The sequence below is a fragment of the Panicum virgatum genome, chromosome 9N (genome assembly GCF_016808335.1).
Source record: "Panicum virgatum strain AP13 chromosome 9N, P.virgatum_v5, whole genome shotgun sequence".
Lineage (NCBI taxonomy): Eukaryota > Viridiplantae > Streptophyta > Magnoliopsida > Poales > Poaceae > Panicum > Panicum virgatum.
In genome coordinates, this window is record NC_053153.1 from 1,128,720 (window position 1) to 1,149,853 (window position 21,134).

The 21,134-nt window shown below is 47.2% G+C and overlaps 1 protein-coding gene and 1 pseudogene across 2 annotated transcripts; both read left to right on the plus strand.

The window, feature by feature from the left end:
- Positions 1 to 150: 150 nt before the first annotated feature.
- On the plus strand, positions 151 to 3,241 carry LOC120687472 (aspartate, glycine, lysine and serine-rich protein-like). Of its 2 annotated transcripts, XM_039969470.1 has the most exons (6): positions 151 to 558; positions 1,094 to 1,712; positions 1,815 to 2,031; positions 2,109 to 2,360; positions 2,448 to 2,480; positions 2,672 to 3,241. In XM_039969470.1, the coding sequence occupies exons 1-6, from the start codon at positions 366 to 368 to the stop codon at positions 3,152 to 3,154; spliced, it is 1,797 nt and encodes a 598-aa protein (XP_039825404.1). In that variant the 5' UTR covers positions 151 to 365; the 3' UTR covers positions 3,155 to 3,241. The 2 variants fall into 2 exon arrangements, with proteins under 2 accessions (XP_039825404.1, XP_039825403.1); XM_039969469.1 differs by having other exon boundaries at positions 440 to 1,712.
- A 560-nt stretch (positions 3,242 to 3,801) lies between these two features.
- LOC120687473 lies at positions 3,802 to 4,634 on the plus strand (annotated as a pseudogene).
- The last annotated feature ends 16,500 nt before the right edge of the window (positions 4,635 to 21,134 follow it).

Genomic DNA, 21,134 nt, shown 5'->3' on the forward strand with positions numbered 1-21,134 from the left:
TTCATATCTGACAATGTTTGACGCCTGCACTGGAGCTGCCCTCACGTATCGAACACGTCAGGGCAGCCACAGCAGCCTTGGCCCTTGGCTAACAGTAACAGCAACAGCAAGGACAGTTGACGGAAGCACAACGGCGGGGAGCACACGAACCGGAACTCGATCCCAACCCGACTGGGTGAAGTCCATCCCATCAAAGCTTCCGGGCCAAGGAACGAAATCGACGGCGATCTCTCGGATCCGGACGCGATCCCAAATAAAAAGCGGCGGCGCCCCCACGCCACGCCGTCTCTCGGAACAAGTCAGGCAGCCCACCCAGGGATCCATCGGAAGCGGCGCCGCCGCGCCGCATCGAGGGTTTAGCAGCGATGGTCAATTTCAATTTTGATCTGCTGGAGCTCGCGGACGGCGAGTCCGGGGAGGCCGCCGTCTCCGTCGTCGTCGCCAAGAAGAAGTCCGAGGCCGCCGCCGCCAAGCTCGTCGACGCCGCTGACCCCGCCGAGCCGGCCGCCCACGACAAGCCCAAGTACTCCTACTTCACCAAGCTGCAGCACGACAACGGTACGCATCGTCATCTCGATCTATTTCCCCATCGTTCCTTCTATATCCCTTTTAATTTTTTTACATATATAGACTACAATTATTATTAGATGATCGCTCGCTTTGGCTGGCTTGTTTTGGTTGATGCGATCTTGTTCTAATGTGGTTACAGATCAGTGTATATCGTTTTTATAAATCGGTCGTTCAATTTCTTATATGTTCGATCCGTTTGGGAAACCCCTGTGCGTGGTGTCATGTCACCTGATGGTCTCTTTCTTTATGATTTATTACTAGTATAGGTATATGATTCCTGATTTCGATCTTGTTATATCAAATCTTCATCTATACAGTATTTGTATTCGCGTGATGCATTCTTGCCGTTTGTGTCGATTGTCATACTCAGTTCCATTTATGCCACAATTACTGATGGGTACATTGATTTTGTTGGGTTATGGTAATCATCATAATCTTGTGTGGCTATTGAGTTATGTCATGCTTACTTCTCATGAGCGCTTTGATTCTCATATCACCCCGCCATGTTTTTGTTGGATGCCAGGTGTAAGAAAGTGTCGGCAAGAGTTGAAAAGGTTGAGGGAGGTTCTAATAAAACTGAGGGAGGAGGAAACAAAATTAAAGGAGAAGCAAGGGAACGAAGGCCGTATCAGAGAGTTGTTCGAGGAGCAAAGGACACTGAGGCAGGAACAGAGGAAACTGAGGATCGAGGAACCCACATTGCTGACTGAAAGGAAAACTTTCTATGAGGTGCATGGCATTCCTTTGGAGGAGGATGAGAGGAAGAGACCCAACAATTATGATTTTACCGATGCAGATTCTGGAAGCAATTATGATGGGGTTAGTGGTAATGTCTACAAGAATAATGACGCTGCCAACTGCGGGGGCAACGACCAGGTGTGTGCTGGTGGTGAGCACTACTCATATGGACATGACGAGAGGCAGGTTCAGAGAGGTCATGACAACGACAGCAATGGTGAGAGGCAGGGGAACAGTCAGGGCCAGCCTAGGATGAAGGTGTACGTGCGCAAGGTGACGGCTTCCTCCGATGCTGAAACAGAGGCTGAGGAAAAGCCTGAAAGTGCTAGCGTGACAGAAGAGAAGGCGGCCAATACGGATAATGCAGTCGCTGCGCCTGCTTCTGAATCAGACAAGTCTGCTGGGTAAGTTCTAATATCCTCTTGTTCAAATTCTCTAGATATCTTCTTACGTAGATGTAATATTTTTTTTATCTAAAACTTATCATTGTTATGCTTTATTGTCAGTGGTGCTACCCAAGATGGTCCTAGCAACGAACAAGGTGCTAGCACTGTGGGAAGAAAATTTTTCCGAAAGGAAAAGCTTAACGGCTCGGAGAAGAGGAAAAAGAAAAATGCTAAGAAAACCAGCGGCAGTGAGCTAGAGAAGGCGAAGAAGCAGGATTCTGAGGTAGATGGTCCGAAGAAACAAGCTGCGAAGCAACCACTGGAAGAAGAGAAAAAGGTAATGCCTCGCTGAATAGCCATGCAATTTCATTCAGTTATCGCTTGTCTGTTTGCTAACCTTCATAATTTGATCAGACCCTTGCTGAGTATGAGAGGATGCGTGAGGAGAAAAAGAAGTCTTTGGAGGTCTCAAAAACTGAGATGAGAAAGGTCACTGCTGAAGAATTTAAGAACCTGCAGATGTTGGAGAAAAAGAAGCTAGATGATGAGGAAACTGTCATGAAGGTAGAAAAGGCTCAGCCAAAGGTTTCGGAGGCTAGGAAGAAGGAAAAAACAGTTGAGGTAGAGGGAAAGGAGGCTGCTGCAAAGGATGCCAAACCTAAGAAGGTATAAAGATTTTCTTAATATTAGTATTGTAGTTCAGTGCCAACTTAATGTATCTTACAGATTTTAATCATTAATAACTATTTCCAGGTTATCGTCTCTCGCCAAAATCTTGGGTTCAGACCGCCAAGCAAGGTTTTAAATCGCCGGCTAAGATGTTTAGCGGCAGAGCTGCCGCTACGGCGTTTAGCGGGCTATAGCCGGTATTTAGCGGGCTATAGTCGGCTTTAGCGGGCTAAATGCCATAGCGTTTGGCCTTCCTAGAAGCTATAGCCGTCTATAGCGGAAGCTATAGCCGGCTATTTAAAACCTTGCCGCCAAGACGTGTCTCCTATGATCAGGAAGCTGCCGTCCAAAACGGCAATGGTGCGTCGATGGGTGCCCACAATGGTGGAGGCAACGGCGCTCCAAGGGGCGACTACTCTGGCCCTGGCCGCCGCGACGGGTCCAACAGGGGCAACGGCGGATACGGCTACGGCAAAGGCAACGGCGGGTACCCAGCCAACGGTGGGTACCGGCAACAACAGCAGCAGGGCGACAACGCTGGCAGATTCCAACAGGAGCGCGCTGGCAATGGCTACCAGCAGCTGGGCGGGCAGCAGCAGAGGCGCCTAGCAAATGACAGGTACCATCAGGAGCGCCGCGATTCTGCGCCGGATCAGGACGTTGTGGACATGTCCAAATTCCCTGCACTGCATGTGGCCGTCTCGGCTAGATCAGCCTCGCCGGCCCCAGCTGGGGCCTCTGCTGTCTGCTCCAGCTTCCGCCTAACTCTTCTTATTAGTTTTTCATTTTAATTGTCGGGTGAGAGATGGAGAGATGAACGTCGGAAAGCTTCATGAAATTTTGTAATAGATGCTTTCCTGATTTATTTTGTTGTTCCAGTAAATTTCCTCTTTGTCTTTCTAAAGCAGCTGTTTTGGTTTCATTAAATTTCGTTCTTGTTCGTTTAATTTGTGCGATTTGTTGTATCTTAAGAAAGCTGATTTGCTTTTTAGGCCTGCCCCCTGGATGGGCTACTCCATCCTGATTCCTAGCCATGGTTTAGTTCGCCGCTTCTGCTACTGGGCCTGGCGTAGTCAGTCGTCATGGTATAGTAGCTGCTTGATACTGAGGGGATCACAATGCCAGAGAATTTGTGGTTGTCCTTTGAAAAAAAGAGAATTTGTGGTTGCTGCAAGAATTTCTTCATGGATGAAGAAGACGATGAACTAGGCAACTATAGCTGATCTTTTGATTAGTCTGTGATCTGTATGCTACAATTTTAATGCTGTGCACGGATTGTGGGTGACGCTGAAAATGTGCTCCGTACGTCCAGGCCGGGGACGCAGCAGGCCATCGGCATTGAACGCGGCCGGCTGCTGCAATGAAATGTCACTGCCAACAAGCACAGCAGCAGCAACAGCAAGCTGGATCGGAGCTTGTACCATGGCATGCAGTCGCCGGCCGGTGCACGCCTGGCCACCCAACTTTGTGCAAACGGAATCAATATGCCGCACGGCTCGGCGGCTGGCCATGGCTTGCAGCTCCACCACGCATGCACACGCGCACTCCACAAGTGACAAGCTAGCTTTGCGCAATGGGCATGGCGACCAGGGCCAACAACAAGCTCCTCCTCCTCCTCGCTCTCGCGCTTGCCATCATCATCATGGTGGCCGGTGCGGCGGCAGCCGCAGCCCCACCATCATCGCCGCCGTTCCGGACGGTGTACGCGTTCGGCGACTCGTTCACGGACACGGGCAACACGCTCTGGACGACGGAGCCCTTCTCGTTCCGCTACGTGTCCAGCCGGCCCTACGGCGCCACCTTCTTCCACCGCTCCACCAACCGCTACTCCGACGGCCGCCTCGTCGTCGACTTCCTGGCGGAGGCGCTCAAGCTCCCCTCCTTCCTCCCGCCCGGCCTACCTCTCTTCCTCCAACACCACGGCGGCGGACCAAGCAGAAGTTGGCGTCAACTTCGCGGTGGCCGGCGCCACGGCCATCGAGCACGACTTCTTCGCCAGGAACAACATCAGCTTCGATCTCACGTCGCAGTCCATCATGACGCAGCTGGGCTGGTTCGACGCGCACCTCCGTGCCGCCGCCGGCAGCAAGGACGACGACAGGAGAAAGAAGGTCGGCGACGCGCTCTTGTGGGTGGGCGAGATCGGCACCAACGACTACACCTACACTGTCGTCGCCCGCGACACCATCCCGGCCAAGCTCATCCGCAATATGGCCGTCCGGAGGATCAAAACCTTCGTCGAGGTATAGATCATTACTTGCTTGGAATATAATTAATGTGATAGAACCGCCAAATTAAAACTCAAAATTAAGCTAAATTGCCATAATTTGAACACATCAGGCACATTTGGCTTAACGGTTCAATTTGACAGTCCTTTCGAAACTGACCTTCCGATCGAAACAAACACCAGTAGTCCCACACGAAGGTGAGCGCAGGCAGTACAAACATGACGAGTACATATAAATACGATTACAATACCGAGTAGAATACATTAAGTTCTACAAACCTGATTTAATTACATAAATAATATATAAGAGCAACTTTATTTTAAAACAAAGCCCGATATAGGAAATCTGACATCTATAATACATGAAGCGCAGAGTCGAATCACACACTCAGCCCACGGGTGTGTGATTTGGTAACTAACAGGGACTAAACATCTGGTCCAGCCACCTCCCAACCATCCGCGCCAAGCTGGATGAACTTAGCACAACAAGGACAGAAGTCTATCTCATCCTGACCTGAAATAGTTTGAGCCACAACCCTGAGTATACTAATACTCCGCAAGACTTACCCGACTATGGGTATACATAGCCCATTATCTAGACATGCATGGCTTTCTGGCTGTGGGTTGTTTTGCGGAAAAGCAATTAATTAAGAGTGAGTCCTTACTTTCAATATTTTAGCTCAAGATTAGGAATGTGTACCTATTTTCTATGGTTTGCATTTCTATACCAATCAGTGTGGAAAAACAATTGATTAGGTACAACTATACTGATGATCTCATTCCCTTCTATATTCTTACTACGATGTGACTCGGAGATCAAGGTGCTCATGTCCGAGAGCGACTGACGGCGAATCGATCCGATTTAACCTTGCAAGGTGGACCTAACCAACACGGCACGTATTTGCCCCGTCGGACAATACAAACCAACCATTCCCCTTCCCGCCTCGAACTACAGAACCGCCACACCTACATATAGTCAGCCGGGCTCAACGAGAGACCACCAAAATTAAACATATGCATCCCAATTCTCCGCGACTACCCGACTCGCCATAAGGGGTGGTGATGAAGTTCTGTACTTTCGAAGCGAGGCAGTACTCGGCTTACCGGTTTCGACTACCTCCTACTCCCGGTATGCGGTTAGTACAATTCAAACATGATCAGTAGAGCCGACAACGGTACGGTCCTTAACCGACGCAAACGGGGCTAGACAGTTCCCGTCCGGTCTCCAATTCCTTTCCTTTCCTCCATATTCCAATATTCCATAACCAAGTCATAAAGACATCCTATATCTCGCGAGTAACAGTAAATTACTCGACTTCTACCGAATCCTATTTTTAGCATGGCAAGGATAACGACATACACATACTAGTATTCCGACCAATGGAACCTAGGAATCATGCAACTAGGGTTTCATCCAACGCCTAGAAACTTAATGCATACGCAAGTAAATACATATATAACATTTCATAAGTTAAAATAATAGGTTATGCTCCGGGACTTACCTGCGGGCTGCTGCTCAGAGCTAGTGTCCACTGGACCTTGGGCCGGGTCGTCACGAAACTCCTGCGGGGGCTTGCTCCGTCTGCTCCTGCGGCTCCGCGATCACCTCGTACACGACTTCCTCGGTCGCGGATTCTATATGCATATGAGACAATGAGTAAATGTCATGCATATGAGACAATGAGTAAATGCCAACATGACTTTGCCATTAGATGATAAACATTAAACAAATTAATAATTTACATAAAAGGATGCAAGTATGGTGATAAATAACTTTAACCCTAGTGCTAGAAGCAATTAGAGGCCAAATTATCAATTAGAGCATGATTTACTATAAAATAAAATATGACTAGCAAAGACATTATTATTTGCCTCTTATAATTTGTATAAAAATTTACATGTAAAAATATTATTATTCCTATACACATAATTAAGTTTGGTTACATTTTATATCCATATACTAAACTAGGTCCTATGAGTATGAAAATTTTATGGTGGATCACTCATGTTTAAAGTAAGCTACTTCAAAAATTTCATAATTTTTAGATTAACAACTCTATAGAAACTAATTAAGCAAGACTAAACACAATCTAAATTCTTGCAGGGGTAAAAAGGTCATTTCGCCATCATGGATATTTTTCCTCTATAGATCTCACTCTAACAAATCTAACAAAATTTATTTCATATTTTTCACATTTTTGCTTGATTTAATATGGATTTTACAATTTACACCGAAATTAAACAACAAAATACAGAAAATCCCCCCCCCCTTTAACCCCCCCTGACCAGTAGGCCCCACTGGTCAGTGGGAGGGGCGTCTTCCCCCGCTCGGTCACGCATGCCGCGGCGTGCGGCGGCGCGCCTGGCGCAGGGGTAAGCGGCCCGCGGCGGCGCGAAACAGGGGAGGAGAAGCTCGCGGCGCCGGCGGCCGGCCTGTGGCGAGCAGCGCGGCGGCGGGGCCTCTACTTCGTGTGCCTGGGCCCGTGGCGCTGGCGCGGTGCGGGGGTGGGGCAGGGCGGAGGTGGCGACGCGGCTGCGCGACGGCGGCGGCGCCAGAGCAGGGGAGCGGCGGCGGCACGGCCGCGTTCCGGCGGCGGCGGGTCCTGGCGGCGGCGGAGCGAGGCGACTCGAGCATCAGCGCAATCAGGCGGCCTCGGTGCGCACGCTAGCGTGGCACGGGGTGACGCGAGGGCTCCCCGCGGCGTACGGCGGCGGCGAGCACCTCGGCCGGCGGCGGCAAGGTCGCGTTCTGACCTTGGTGAAGCAAGAATCGAAGGGGAAAGAGGCGCACGAGTAGGAGCACCTCACCTAGGTTCGATTTGAGCTACTGGACGAAGAAAACCACGGCCGGAGGTGGGTTGTCGGCGTTGAGGTGGATCTCGGGCTCACTGGTGACCGGCGGCCGCGAAACCAACGATTTCCGATGCACTAGTCGAGGGGGCTCGCGAAGGAGAGGTCGAGAAGGATGCTAGGGACGTGGAGGAACGGAGAGGTCGAGAAGGATGCTAGGGACGTGGAGGAACTTCTGCTACGGTGGATTTGGAAGCTATGGAGAGGAGCTCGCTAATCAAGCCGGCGAGCGCGAGCTGCTCCAAACGCCGTCCATGGCGAACTGAGAAAAAGGAGAAGAAGTGGAACGGGAGGCGTAAACGGGAGTGAGGCAGGTGGCGAGCTCGGGAAGGCGTCGTGGACGACTTGGCGACGCTCGACGGCCGGGAAAACGGGATCGCTCTCCACGACGGCAATGCACAGCGGGGGAGCTTCGGGAAGGCCTCGGCCTCCATTACTGCGAACTGTGCCGCACAGGGAGAAGGGAGGGGGAGAGTATGACATGTGGGGGCCACGTGTAAGCTCCAGTTTTCATTTGATCTCTAATTTTGGATTGTTACAATTAATAAGCTAACACGGCTGAGATATAATTAAATTAACTAACATCTCTAATTTTATGGCCTAACACCTCATCGATACCCCTTCTGTCCTAAATTATTAGTTGTTTTAGTTTTTCTAGATGTATTATGTATTTAGAAAAGCTAAAATGACTAATAATTTGTGCTTGAGGGAGTATAAATTAAAAGAAAAAATTTAATTTACACCCTTTAACTATCATAAAAGTGCGACTTTCAACTTTAAACTACAAAACCAAATAAAATAGACCATCCAACTATCGAAACCAGACAAATTTGGCCCTTTGGGTGGTTTTGAAGGTGGTTTTCCTTTTTATAAAAATTAAAATATTCAAATTTAAACTAAAAAATTCATAATTAATTTATTTTAAATAAAAAATACGAAATGGGTATAAATTTTTTTCTAATAATGTAACCTATCTATTGGCATTGTACTTGTCATTTATCCGAATCTATTTTTTATGTTCATAGTATTTGGTTGCTTGTAGTTATGCATATTATTTTTGAATAAATAAGCTTCAAATACAACAATAATAGATAGATTACATTTTTTAAAAAAAAATTGAAACTAGTTTCATATTTTTTGTTTTAAAATGAATTAGTTTTGATTTTATAGATCTCATTAGAATTTTTTAATTTTTCTTAAAACTACAGAACCACTTTCAAAACCACCCTAAGAGCCAAATTTGTCCGATTTTGATAGTTGAATAGTCTATCTTATCTGGTTGTGTAGTTTAAAGTTGACAATTAGACTTTTACGATAATTCAAGTGTGTAAAATTAGACTTTCCTGAATCATGGGGAACTCTCCCTCACTTGACATCGATGGTTGAGTGGTCTGTTTTCCATAGATGCTCATAGCATTTGTTATCTCTGATGCGTTCTATCATTCTATCTGATGCCAACAAATTGCATTAAATTAAAGCTCATTGCTGCAAAGGTTTGATCATACATATCCAGCAAAAGATGGTAATTAATCAATAAATTGTACAACACTTTGATGTTGCGGTTGGTGAGGGCAATAACGCCTGAGTTGATCCCATCTCGCGCTGTCCTGTCCATGTTAGTTACAACACTGCCCCTTGTCTAGATGCCTTCAAAACTCCAAACTTTACAAGATTTTCCGTCACATCGAATCTTTATACACATATTTAAAGTATTAAATGTAGCTAAACAAGATAACTAATTACATAATTTGTCTATAATATGCGAGACGAATCTTTTGAGCATAGTTAACCCATAGCGGGACAATAATTATCAAATACAAACAAAAATGCTACAATATTTTACCGCCAAAATTTTATGCATCTAAACCAGCGCTTGATTATTTAATTTCAGAGGCCGGCCGGTCACTGGTGCATTAAATTTTGCTCAGCTTTGATTACCCAGATTCAGTGTGCCGGCCTGTCCTGCCGTGGCCTCCATGTATTCGTAGCTAGTTTTTGCAAAGAATAGGCACTACTTGATCTATCTATCTATCTAGCGTTTGATCTGTGTCTTCCAAAAGGTCTGTTTATTTGAGCGGTAGCTTTTGAAATTGTTTTAAAGAAAAGTTGTTTCTAGTCATTTGCTTCTGAAAAGCCGATAATAACTTTTAGATGATACTTTTAACTTTTTGGACTTAAAAAGTAACCGAGATTTCCACCTTTACATATATAAACTCAGCTTGTCTAAGTTTTAACTTTTCGGATGCTAGACAAGAAGTTCACTATTTATTTGAGCTTCTAACATTCCACGCTGAAAAGCTTCCTAGAGCATAACTATACTTTGTACTCCGTGTTAGATATTTAGGCAATTTTTGGTATATTTTAATTCCAAATATTAATATCAATTTCATGATATAGATGAGTGATAATGTGTGTACAAGATATGTGCATGTGTTCACGTTATTCTCACTAATAAGCATGAACAAAGAATTAAATCAGAGTAGGTTTAGTAAGTACCCCAAGGCGGGACCAGTGCCGGAGGCACCGGTTGCGCTGTTACCAGCTGGAATAGACATGCTATTCGACTGGTCTTGCTCGAAGTAGCCGAACTATGTCGATGCAGGAAGATGTTCGCAGTGCAGTCCCACAAACGGTTACGCCGGGAAGTAGTCGTCCCACGAACGGTCACGCTGGGAAGTAGACGAAGTAGTCGTTCGTACGAGCGGTTACGCCGGGAAGTAGACGAAGGAGTCGTTCAGGGAGCAAGCAGTCGCGTCAAGACGCTCCCCAAAAACCTAATTGCTCGCGTCCCGTGCAGGACCTTCAGCGAGCAGAGGTTCCGGAGGCCATGCTCTCGCTAGACCTGTGAGCGCAGTGCTAGCGGTGGGAAAGGCAGAAAGCAGCTGAGGGAGAAGGGAGAGGTCTCCTGAAGAGGAGTACCTGGATGAGTGCTTGAGATGAGTGAGGATAAGAGGAGAGGGTGCTGGTTTATATAGGCACGATATGCCTCAGGTTCAACGAACCTGGACGTCATGAATGGCTTTGATGAGCGGCAGTTAATGTGCCTCAGGTTCAACGAACCTGGACGTCGTAAAGAGCCTTCAATGTCCGGTCATTAGTGACGACATTAACCCTCTGTTTTAATACTCTTTACTGCAAAACATCCTTCTCATCACATCACGTCGCACCGCACCGCCCGGCCGGCCGGCCGCGCCGCGCCGCGCCGCGCCTCGCCTCGCCTCGGCCTCGGCCACAGCCACGGCCCGGCCCGGCCCGGCCCGGCGAGGCGAGCGAGCGCGCACGCGCGTGTGGTTCACCGTCCTCCTCTTACCGGCTTCACAAGTGGTGTACACGAAGTCCACCTTTTAAGTCGGTTGAGATCCTCCTCAATTCCCGGTACGGAATTAAGCATTGATTCCCTAGCATTAATAGTGGGCTTTAAATTCTTTTAATGCTTTAGAAGTAATGGGCCAAGCCCATTACTCCAACAATCCCCACCAAGAAATTCAAGCCACACTAGAAATACCCTCATTCCCTCATTGATATACCAGTATTCGACAGAGACTGTTAAGTTAAACTTCCATCTAGGACAAAGGCTACACTTATTCACAACTGTGCAATGGACTATGCCTTGAATTGCCAGTTTTGTGCAAACAAGTTTGACCAGAGCCCTACACTGGTACTAGGCTGCAAAAGCATCCCCGCGGTTTGGAGCTTATAAGTCATACTCCAGGCCCTTCATGAGTTTCTAGAGAATACCCAATTCTCATAGACCATGACCAGTGGTCAAACTCATATAGGTGTGTTCCTTTCAGATGTTCTGTAGGACAACATCTTTGTTTCAAGAAAACAACTCATTTGTTTAAAAGAAACCACCTGGCACACATTAAGGTATAGACCAACCTGCCATACAGATTAGAAGAGAAATGCACCTTATACACGGAATGAGCCCTTTTCACAAAGGTTCTCTTCTCACAGTCAGACTTTAGTTTGTTTCACCATCCTAATTCACGGGATCTCCGATCACATAGGACAGTTTTCCACTATAGAATGACTCACGTGGGTCTCAAGCCCAATTCCATAGATGCATTGTCTATCACATTTCGTGAAAGACCCTTTGTAAACTGATATGCCAGATTTTTAGCCGTCTGAACATAGTCCAGGGCTATAACTCCGGAGTTTCTCAATTTTCTGACAGATTTCAACCGCCTTTTCACATGTCTAGATAACTTCATGTTATCCTTTGAACTATTCACCTTGACAATTACCGTTTGATTGTCACAGTTCATTAGGATTGCCGGTAACGGTTTTTCAACTATCGGCAAGTCCATAAGGAGCTCACGAAGCCACTCAGCCTCTACAGTGGCGGTATCTAATGCTGGGAGTTCTGCTTCCATAGTTGACCTCGTTAAGATGGTCTGCTTGCAAGACTTCCAGGAAACAGCTCCACCACCAAGTGTAAACACATATCCACTTGTGGCCTTTATCTCATCAGCATCAGAAATCCAATTTGAATCACTATACCCTTCTAGTACCCTTGGGTACCCGGTGTTGTGAATTCCATAGTTCATTGTCCCCTTCAGATAGCGCATTACTCTTTCAAGAGCCTTCCAATGATCATCTCCCGGGTTTGAAACAAACCGGCTCAGTTTGCTTACAGCAAACGAGATGTCAGGTCATGTAGCGCTCGCTAAATACATTAATGAACCAATGATCTGAGAATATCTCAGCTGATCTCGCATTATCCTTTTGTTCTTTCTAAGAATTAAACTGGCATCATATGGTGTTGAGACAGGTTTATAGTCGCTATAACCAAAGCGACTTAACACCTTCTCCACATAGTGAGACTGTGTAAGAATCACCCCACCATTGATCTCTTTTACCAGTTTTATATTAAGGATAACATCAGCTTCTCCCAGATCCTTCATCTCAAAATTTTGAGATAAAAACTCTTTGACTTCCTTAATCACATTAAGGCTAGTGCCAAAGATCAGTATGTCATCCACATACAAGCACAAAATCACTCCTTCAGCCCCACCATAGCAATAGTACACACATCTGTCAGCTTCGTTCACAACAAAGCCGGCAGAGGTCAAAGTTCTATCAAACTTTTCATGCCACTGCTTAGGCGCTTGCTTGAGACCATATAAAGATTTTAACAACTTACAAACCATTCCTTCTTGACCCTTTGATACAAACCCATCCGGCTGATCCATATAGATCTCCTCTTCTAACTCTCCATTGAGGAAAGCCGTCTTAACGTCCATCTGATGAACGAGAAGACCATAAGAGGCTGCCAGGGAAAGTAACACTCGAATTGTGGTCAATCAGGCAACTGGTGAATAAGTGTCAAAGAAATCTTCTCCTTCTTTTTGGGGATAACCCTTGGCCACAAGCCTAGCTTTGTACTTTTCAATAGTACCATCTGGCCTAAGCTTTTTCTTGAACACCCACTTGCATCCAACCGGTTTACATCCATAAGGACATTCAACGACCTCCCAGGTTCCATTAGACATAATAGAATCCATCTCACTCCTTACTGCTTCCTTCCAATAGTCAGCATCAGGAGATGAATATGCCTCTTCAATGGTTCTGGGTGTATCATCTATGAGGTATACAATGAAATCATCACCAAATGACTTTACAGTCTTTTGTCTCTTGCTCTTTCTCGGAGCATCATTGTTATCCTCCTCAGGATTTTCTACAAGTGTATGTTCATTGTGTTCAATCGGCTCAGCAGAGCCATCATCCTCGATGAACTCTTGCCTAGATGAACTTGTTTCATCTCTCATGGGAAAAATGTTTTCAAAAAATGTAGCATCTCTGGACTCCATTATAGTACCAACATGCATGTCAGGTACTCCAGATTTCACTATTAAAAATCTATATCCAACGCTGTGAATAGCATAACCTAGAAAGATACAATCCACAGTTTTAGGTCCAAGCTTACGTTTCTTGGTTATTGGCACACTCGCTTTTGCCAAACAACCCCATGTACGTAAGTATGACAGTGTTGGCCTTTCCTTCTCCCATTCCTCGAATGGAGTTATCTCTTTATTCTTTGTAGGAACACGGTTTAGGACATGACATGCAGTCAATATAGCCTCATCCCACCATTCCTTGGAAAGTCCCGCTGTATCTAACATGGCGTTAACCAAATCCGTTAGAGTGCGGTTCTTTCTTTCGGCAACCCCATTTGACTGAGGTGAATAGGAAGGCGTCCTCTCATGAATAATACCATGTTCCTCGCAGAATAAAGTAAATAAATTTGAGAAATACTCGCCACCACGATCTGACCTAACTCTTTTGATCTTTCTCTCAAGTTGGTTTTCTACTTCAGCTTTATAGATTTTAAAGTAGTGTAAAGCTTCATCTTTTGACTTCAACAAATAGATGTAACAAAATCTAGTACTATCATCAATCAAAGTCATGAAATATTTTTTACCACCTTTTGTCAACACTCCATTCATTTCACACAAATCGGAATGAATTAATTCTAAGGGTGCCAAGCTCCTTGCCTCCGCGGTCTTATGAGGCTTACGAGTTTGTTTTGATTCAACACATACATGACACTTAGAATTTTTTTACAAAAGTGAACTTTGGAATTAAGCTCAAATTAGCTAAGCGCATCATACAACCAAAATTAACGTGACAAAGCCTCGAATGCCAAATATTTGTTTCATCAACGTTAATAACATTGTATGCAATTTTATTACAAACATCTGACAAAGAAAGACGGAACAAGCCTCCGCTTTCATAACCTTTTCCAACAAAAGTACCAAACTTAGACAAGATACATTTATTGGACTCAAAGACTAATTTGAAACCATCTCTACATAGTAGAGAGCCGCTGACTAAATTCTTCTTGATGGTGGGGACATACTGCACGTTCTTCAACTGCACGATCTTCCCCGAAGTAAACTTCAGATTTACCGTACCAACACCAAGAACACGCGCATGTGATCCGTTCCCCATCAGCAAGGAGGAAGTCCCGCCGGTCTGGTAAAAAGAGAACAAAGAAGCATCAGCACAAACATGAATATTAGCACCAGTATCAATCCACCACTCGGGTGAACCAAAGACTGAAAGAACAGTAGGTAATAAATTACCGTACCCGAAGTTCCTCCAGGCTCGCTAATAACCATGTTGGCGGAGTCGTTGCCTTTGCGGTTCGGACACTTTGCAGCAAAGTGATCCGTACTAGCGCACACATAGCAAGCTCCCGTCTTCTTCTTCTTCTTAAAAGTGGTTGTCTTCTTAGTCTTTGGTTGGTTCTGCGGTGGCTTTTTCTTGTTCTTGTTCTTGTGGGAGTTGTTCTTCTGAACAAGATTGGCACTTGAAGCACCAACAACTCCTTTCCCACGTATGTCCTTTGCTCTCGCCTTCTCCTCAACATCAAGAGTCCCTATGAGTCCATCTATTGTGAACTCCTGTCTCTTGTGTTTTAGAGAAGTAGCAAAGTCCCTCCAAGAAGGTGGCAGCTTAGAGATTATACCTCCGGCCACAAACTTATTGGGTAACACACATGGGGACTCTTTGCTGCAATTTTTGAGATCTTTTGCCAGAGTATGTATTTCATGAGCCTGTTCCACTACAGAACGGTCTTCAACCATCCTGTACTCAAGGAACTGCTCCATGATATACAACTCACTCCCGGCGTCAGATACTCCATATTGAGCCTCAAGAGCATCCCACAATGCTTTGCCAGTTGGCAGCCGGATATAAGAATCCACCCGGTTATCACTGAGAACACTAATGATCAAGCCTCGAAAGAGGATATCAGCCTCATCGAACGCACTCCCTTCCTCTGGAGAGAATTGTTTAGGCTTACCCTCTTTCACATAGATCACTCTCGATAGTGTTAACCACAGTATAAGCCGCTCTTGCCAATGTTTGTAATTTGAACCATCAAAAGGTGGTGGTTTGATTGATGCAGCAAAGCTAGATACCGAAAGCCTATTAACACATTTAGGTTTTTGGATTGTTAGATATCTAGTCAATTTTCGGTATATTTTAATTCCAAATATTAATATCAATTTCATGATATAGATGAGTGATAATGTGTGTACAAGATATGTGCATGTGTTCACGTTATTCTCACTAATAAGCAAGAACAAAGAATTAAACCAGAGTAGGTTTAGTAAGTACCCCAAGGCGGGACCAGTGCCGGAGGCACCGGTTGCGCCGTTACCAGCTGGAATAGACATGCTATTCGACTGGTCTTGCTCGAAGTAGCCGAACTATGTCGATGCAGGAAGATGTTCGCAGTGCAGTCCCACGAACGGTTACGCCGGGAAGTAGTCGTCCCACGAACGGTCACGCCGGGAAGTAGACGAAGTAGTCATTCGCACGAGCGGTTACGCCGGGAAGTAGACGAAGGAGTCGTTCAGGGAGCGAGCAGTCGCGTCAAGACGCTCCCTAAAAACCTAATTGCCCGCGTCCCGTGCAGGACCTTCAGCGAGCAGAGGTTCCGGAGGCCCTGCTCTCGCTAGACCTGTGCGCGCAGTGCTAGCGGTGGGGAAGGCAGAAAGCAGCTGAGGGAGAAGGGAGAGGTCTCCTGAAGAGGAGTACCCTCTGTTTTAATACTCTTTACTGCAAAACATCCTTCGCACCGCACCGCACCGCCCGTCCGGCCGCGCCTCGGCCACGGCCACGGCCACGGCCCGGCGAGGCGAGCGAGCGCGCGCGCGTGTGGTTCACCGTCCTCCTCTTACCGGTTTCACAAGTGGTGTACACGAAGTCCACCTTTTAAGTCGGTTGAGATCCTCCTCAATTCCCGGTACGGAATTAAGCATTGATTCTCTAGCATTAATAGTGGGCTTTAAATTCTTTTAATGCTTTAGAAGTAATGGGCCAAGCCCATTACTCCAACACTCCGTAGCAGCTCAACGCAGCTAGGGCCATGAACAGCGGCGGGGCTAGGGGGTGATGGGGTGCTCCGGCCCCCTACCTCTACACAACTCATGGAGCTCCCCAAAATCTCCCGTACAAATTTCAACCAAAAATGAAGAGTTGGAGAAAGAAAATGAGGAAGAAGAAGAAACAGAGAAGAAGAAGAAAATGAGCCCTCCTAAATCTAAATTCGCTTAATTGCATACACAGAAAGCGAAGGTCTCCTGCGGTAGATTGTATAGTCAGTGCCCAGAAGGTAGTCTAAATAGATCCAGGATTGTCCTTAATTTTGGCCCAACATTGTTTTGCTACTTTTGTGCTATGACCCAAAATACAGAAACGGCCCAACAAATTAACAGGCCGTCTCTATCTCCTGGGACCTGCTAAGCCCATTCCACATAGCCAAGCTAGGCTGCATGCCACGGGCCACGGCCCACGGCAACCATCCTCCTCACTCGGCAACTAATTAATTCCGGTGAATGCTGTGTCCAAAAGTCCATCTCCGTCCTGCTTGTGATTTCTGAATTGCAAATTGCAAGGTAGGTCCGGTGATTAATTGGCGTGTGCATTTGCGTTGCTGTTGTGACATTTGTCAGGAAAGTGAAGGCACGGATGACAATAAGAATAGATTCGGATAGGATACCGATCAAATTGGATCTGAATGTCATCTTTTACCTCATTTTAATCCGAATACGAATGCGAATGCGAATGCGGATCTCATCGAATACGAATACAAAACAGATAGTTCAAATCCGGATTCGAATCCGGATACCTTCTCGATTTGAAACATAAAGCTATCACGAGTATCAGTTTATTTTGTCAACAACTTTATAGTAGATCAAAATTTACAAGTTGGGAGTAAAGAATTAGAAGATAGCTAATAAAAAAGAATATAATTATCTATGTATAGCTTTTATATTAAATATATAATAATAATTTTAAAGGTAAATAAATAAATATTTAAATACTTAATAATTAAGACATATAAAAAAGATTTTATCATTAAATAAACAATTAATTTGAATCTTATAAAATAATTTTAGTCATGAAATAAATATATTAAATAGTTAAAGTTAATTTTTATATATTACTAATTTTAATAAATATATTATTAGTTATCTAGCTTTCTAAATAATTTAAATAGTGTACATCATTAAGTAATTAGTTATAAAGATAAGTTTAAGATTGTTTCACTAGTCACTTTTTCTTTGCGGATACGGACGGATACAGATGTAATCGGATATTCCTCGAATACGAATATGGAATCAGATAGAGAAAAGTTCTCAAAGTCGAATTCGGATGCATCCATATGACATCCATATTAAAATCGAATACGAATACGGATATCCACATTTACATTTAGGAAATTTGTGTGAAGGACACTGCCAAAGAGTGAATTTGTACAGAGCACACTACCAATATCGATTTTGTTCCTCGCACACTGCGAAAGAGTGGCTTGGTGTGCAGCACACCGCACCTAATAAAGTAAACATTTTTAGCTCAGATAAAAGGCAAAAAGACCATATTGCCGCCTGTCAGACCCACTCGGCATCTTCCCCTCTCCTCCCTACAAGGCCGGACGGCGCCACCCCTTGGCCACTCACCGGCTGCACCCCTGTGCCCGCCGCCGGCCCTGCGTGTGGAGCCGCCGTCGGTCCCGTTGACTCCCGCGCCAGTGCTGAAGACGAGCCGAGCGCCACAGAGTTGTAGACGAGGGCGGCGCTGCTACTTCCCCCGCTCGCGCATCCGCCGCCCCCCGCACCGTGCGGAGCCTGCGACCGCGTCGCCCCAGTGTGCGCGTGTGGCGGTCACCGACGACCGCGCTGCCCATTCGTGCGCGCGTCCGCTCCCCTGACCGTGCCACTGGTGGAGGCCGAGGCAGTCCCGCCGCCGTCGGCCTGCTCCGGCTTGCGGCGGTACGCGGTGACCGGCAGCGCGGCGAGGGCGGCGAGCGCGGACGCGTCGAGTCCATGGCGGGCGCTCCTGCCCAAGGAGCCGAAGGAGCGGTGGACGCCCGCGGACAAGCCGCCCCGGCCGTGCGCCACGAACTCGTAGAGGAGGAGACGGAGGAGGAAGAAGACGACGGCGAGGATGGCGAGGATGACGACGGTAGTGAGCAGGTCGGGGGCGCGGTGGTGCAGGCTCCGCGCGACGGCAGCGCAGTTGCCACCTCGCGGACGCACGCGGGGGGCGGCGGCTGTGCTTCAATGGCGCCTCCAGGTCCTGCTACCGGCATAGATCAAGGACCTCGGTCCTCGAAGACGAGGTGGATGCCACCGCGACAGTCGACGGCGACGGGCATGCACGACCGGAACAGGACGCTCTCCACGACGCGGTGCACGTCCTCCTGCACCTCCCGCATGGTGAGTGCGGCGTTGGGGCGGCACGCACGCAGCGCCGCCGCCGCAGCGGCCACCAGCTCGGCCGCTCCAGGGGCTCCCCGGAGGGCGCGACACGGACCGGCGGCGAGGGGCCACGGCGGGGCGCGGCCCGGCGGCGGAGCGAGGCCACGGTGGAGGCGGCGAGGGGCCGCGGCGGGGTGCGGGTCGGCGGCGGCGTTGGGCGGAGGCGGTGCAGACCGGTGGCGAGGGGCCATGGCCAGGCGCGGGCTGGTGGCGGCGCGGACGGCGTCGAGGGCCACAGCGGGACGCGAGGAGGCGGTGGTACTTTGCATCGACGTTATCTACCGTATTGTATTTTCGAAGCTTGTTTCAAACTTGTTGTACTTTCCGCCGTGTTTGAACTCTGATGTTTGAAATGTAACCCTGGATTGTAAAACTTTATTGTGAATTATTTCGGAAGCCTGTGTTAACTTGTGTTTGTAAATTATTTTGAACTCTGCTTTTGCTTGTAATCACATGTGCTCGTCTTTTGGCGAGAGTTCCCGTGTAATCGATCGTGGTTACAGCAGGCAGTCTGGTTGTAATGGTTGAGTGCAATAACTGAGGATTAAGCTTAAATGGTTGATTAGTGCACTTGATCGGTATTATTTGGACTGTTCTGTGACACAGGCATTTCAGAATATTCCCACTTTAATAGCTTTATTAAATCGGCTTTACAATCATCCGATAAGTTTGCATTTACAGAAGTCGGCTTAGGAATAGAACCATCTCCAATATCTACCTTTTCTAAAGGATCAGCCGACGTAAAACTTTAGCCTAACTTATCTAAATCGCCCAGGTCTTCAATAGCCTCACACATATCGTTCGCCTTGTCCCGATAGTGCTCAATGCGCTGCTGCAGCCACTCTGCGTTGGATCGGTCTGACCGGTCTGACGCACCGGTCTGACCGGTCGGTCCTGGCCAGTCTGACCGGTCAGAGGTAGCGGTCTGACCGGTTGGCTCTGTGTCATTGTCATGCTGCATCATAGAAGTAAGTGTAGCCGATTCTCCATCGGCTTTAGGACTGCAGAGACAAAACCCTCCTTGGTGCAACTGATCAAGTCATAATCGGTCAAGTCCAGGCCCGATAAACACTTGATGTTATCATGTGCACCAACGAACAAGGAATCGGCGGTACCAATGAAGGAAGAGGCATCACCATGCACGATCTCAACTTCATCGCTGATCCACTGAATAAGTAACTGGTGCAAGAAAGATGGTACACATTGATTGGCATGAATCCAATCACGTCCAAGTATGAGGTTGAAGTTACCTTGCATCTCGGAGACGAAGAACAACATAGCAACCGTCTTGCTCCCAGCGGTCAACTCCATCGAAGCAACCCCCTTGGCACTAATGGGATCACCTCCTCCGACGCCGCTGACCGTCATGTTTGTCTTGATGAGTTCTTCGTCCGTCCTGCCAAGCTTCTTGTAGAGTGAATAAGGCATCAAGTTCACAATTGCCCCACTGTCCACGATTATACGAGAAATTGGCTTCCCGTTGATGTGCCCCCTCACGTAGAGAGCCTTCAAGTGGTTATCCGAATCTTTGGGCTTCTGAAATATAGCTTCGCGGGGCCCAAAATCCAGATGTGTCGTCTCCTCCTACGGAATCGCCCAATAGTCGTCAGAAAAGCGCACAACATTGATCTCCATGCTTGTGCATTCCGGAGAAGCCTCGTAATCCACCGAATCCTCGTCCTCTACTGCTGAAGGAGCTGCTGGAGCCTCTGATGTACCAGGAGCTGAAGTGGAAACAACTTCTTCGGCCTTCTGCTCAGGTTCAGGGTCGACTGGTCTGACCGGTTGCTTTGAGCGGTCAGACCGGTTTGGGACACCGGTCTGACCGGTCGGTTGGAGCGGTCTAACTGGTCCAGTGGGCTGATTAATTGCCTTGATCTGCCACATCTTGCCTTGAGGGAACCTTGGTATGCACTCGTCAAATATTTCATCCCTCAGCTTCTTTGCCTCCTTTTCCTTCTGTTCTTGGTGGCGAAGACGCTTCAACCTCCTCTTTTGAGTGTGAGTCAACCCTGGTGGGCACCACCTAGACTGGAAGTACTTCTCCTTGTCTTAGTCCTTGAGGTTGCTGCTACTGGCCTCATGATCATTGGCCAACACAAGCTTCTGAGGAACATTGACCGGTTTCTCAATGATCACCGGTCCCTCTTGTGCATCTTGAGCTTTTACTTTCCCGTCTTCAACTTGCACAACCTTAACAGCTGGAGCCTCCTCAGAATCAACTTGCATTGGCACTGATTCGTCCTTCTTTTCTTTGACGTGGTATTCTTGGCGCATAGGACGAAACTAGGCCGGCCTCTGCTGAGACCGGTTTGACCGGTCAGAGTAGACCGGTCTGACCTGTCCGGAGTTCTGCCCCTGACCAAATTGGTGCTGACCCAATCGGTCGTGAACCAGCTTCCTCAACCTGTCAAATAC

Coding starts and splice junctions, on each gene's coding strand:
- LOC120687472 (XM_039969469.1), top strand. CDS start 841: ATGATTCCTGATTTCGATCTTGTTATATCAAATCTTCATCTATACAGT. Junction 2,032..2,108: donor CACTGGAAGAAGAGAAAAAG/GTAATGCCTCGC, acceptor TAATTTGATCAG/ACCCTTGCTGAGTATGAGAG. Junction 2,361..2,447: donor AGGATGCCAAACCTAAGAAG/GTATAAAGATTT, acceptor AACTATTTCCAG/GTTATCGTCTCTCGCCAAAA.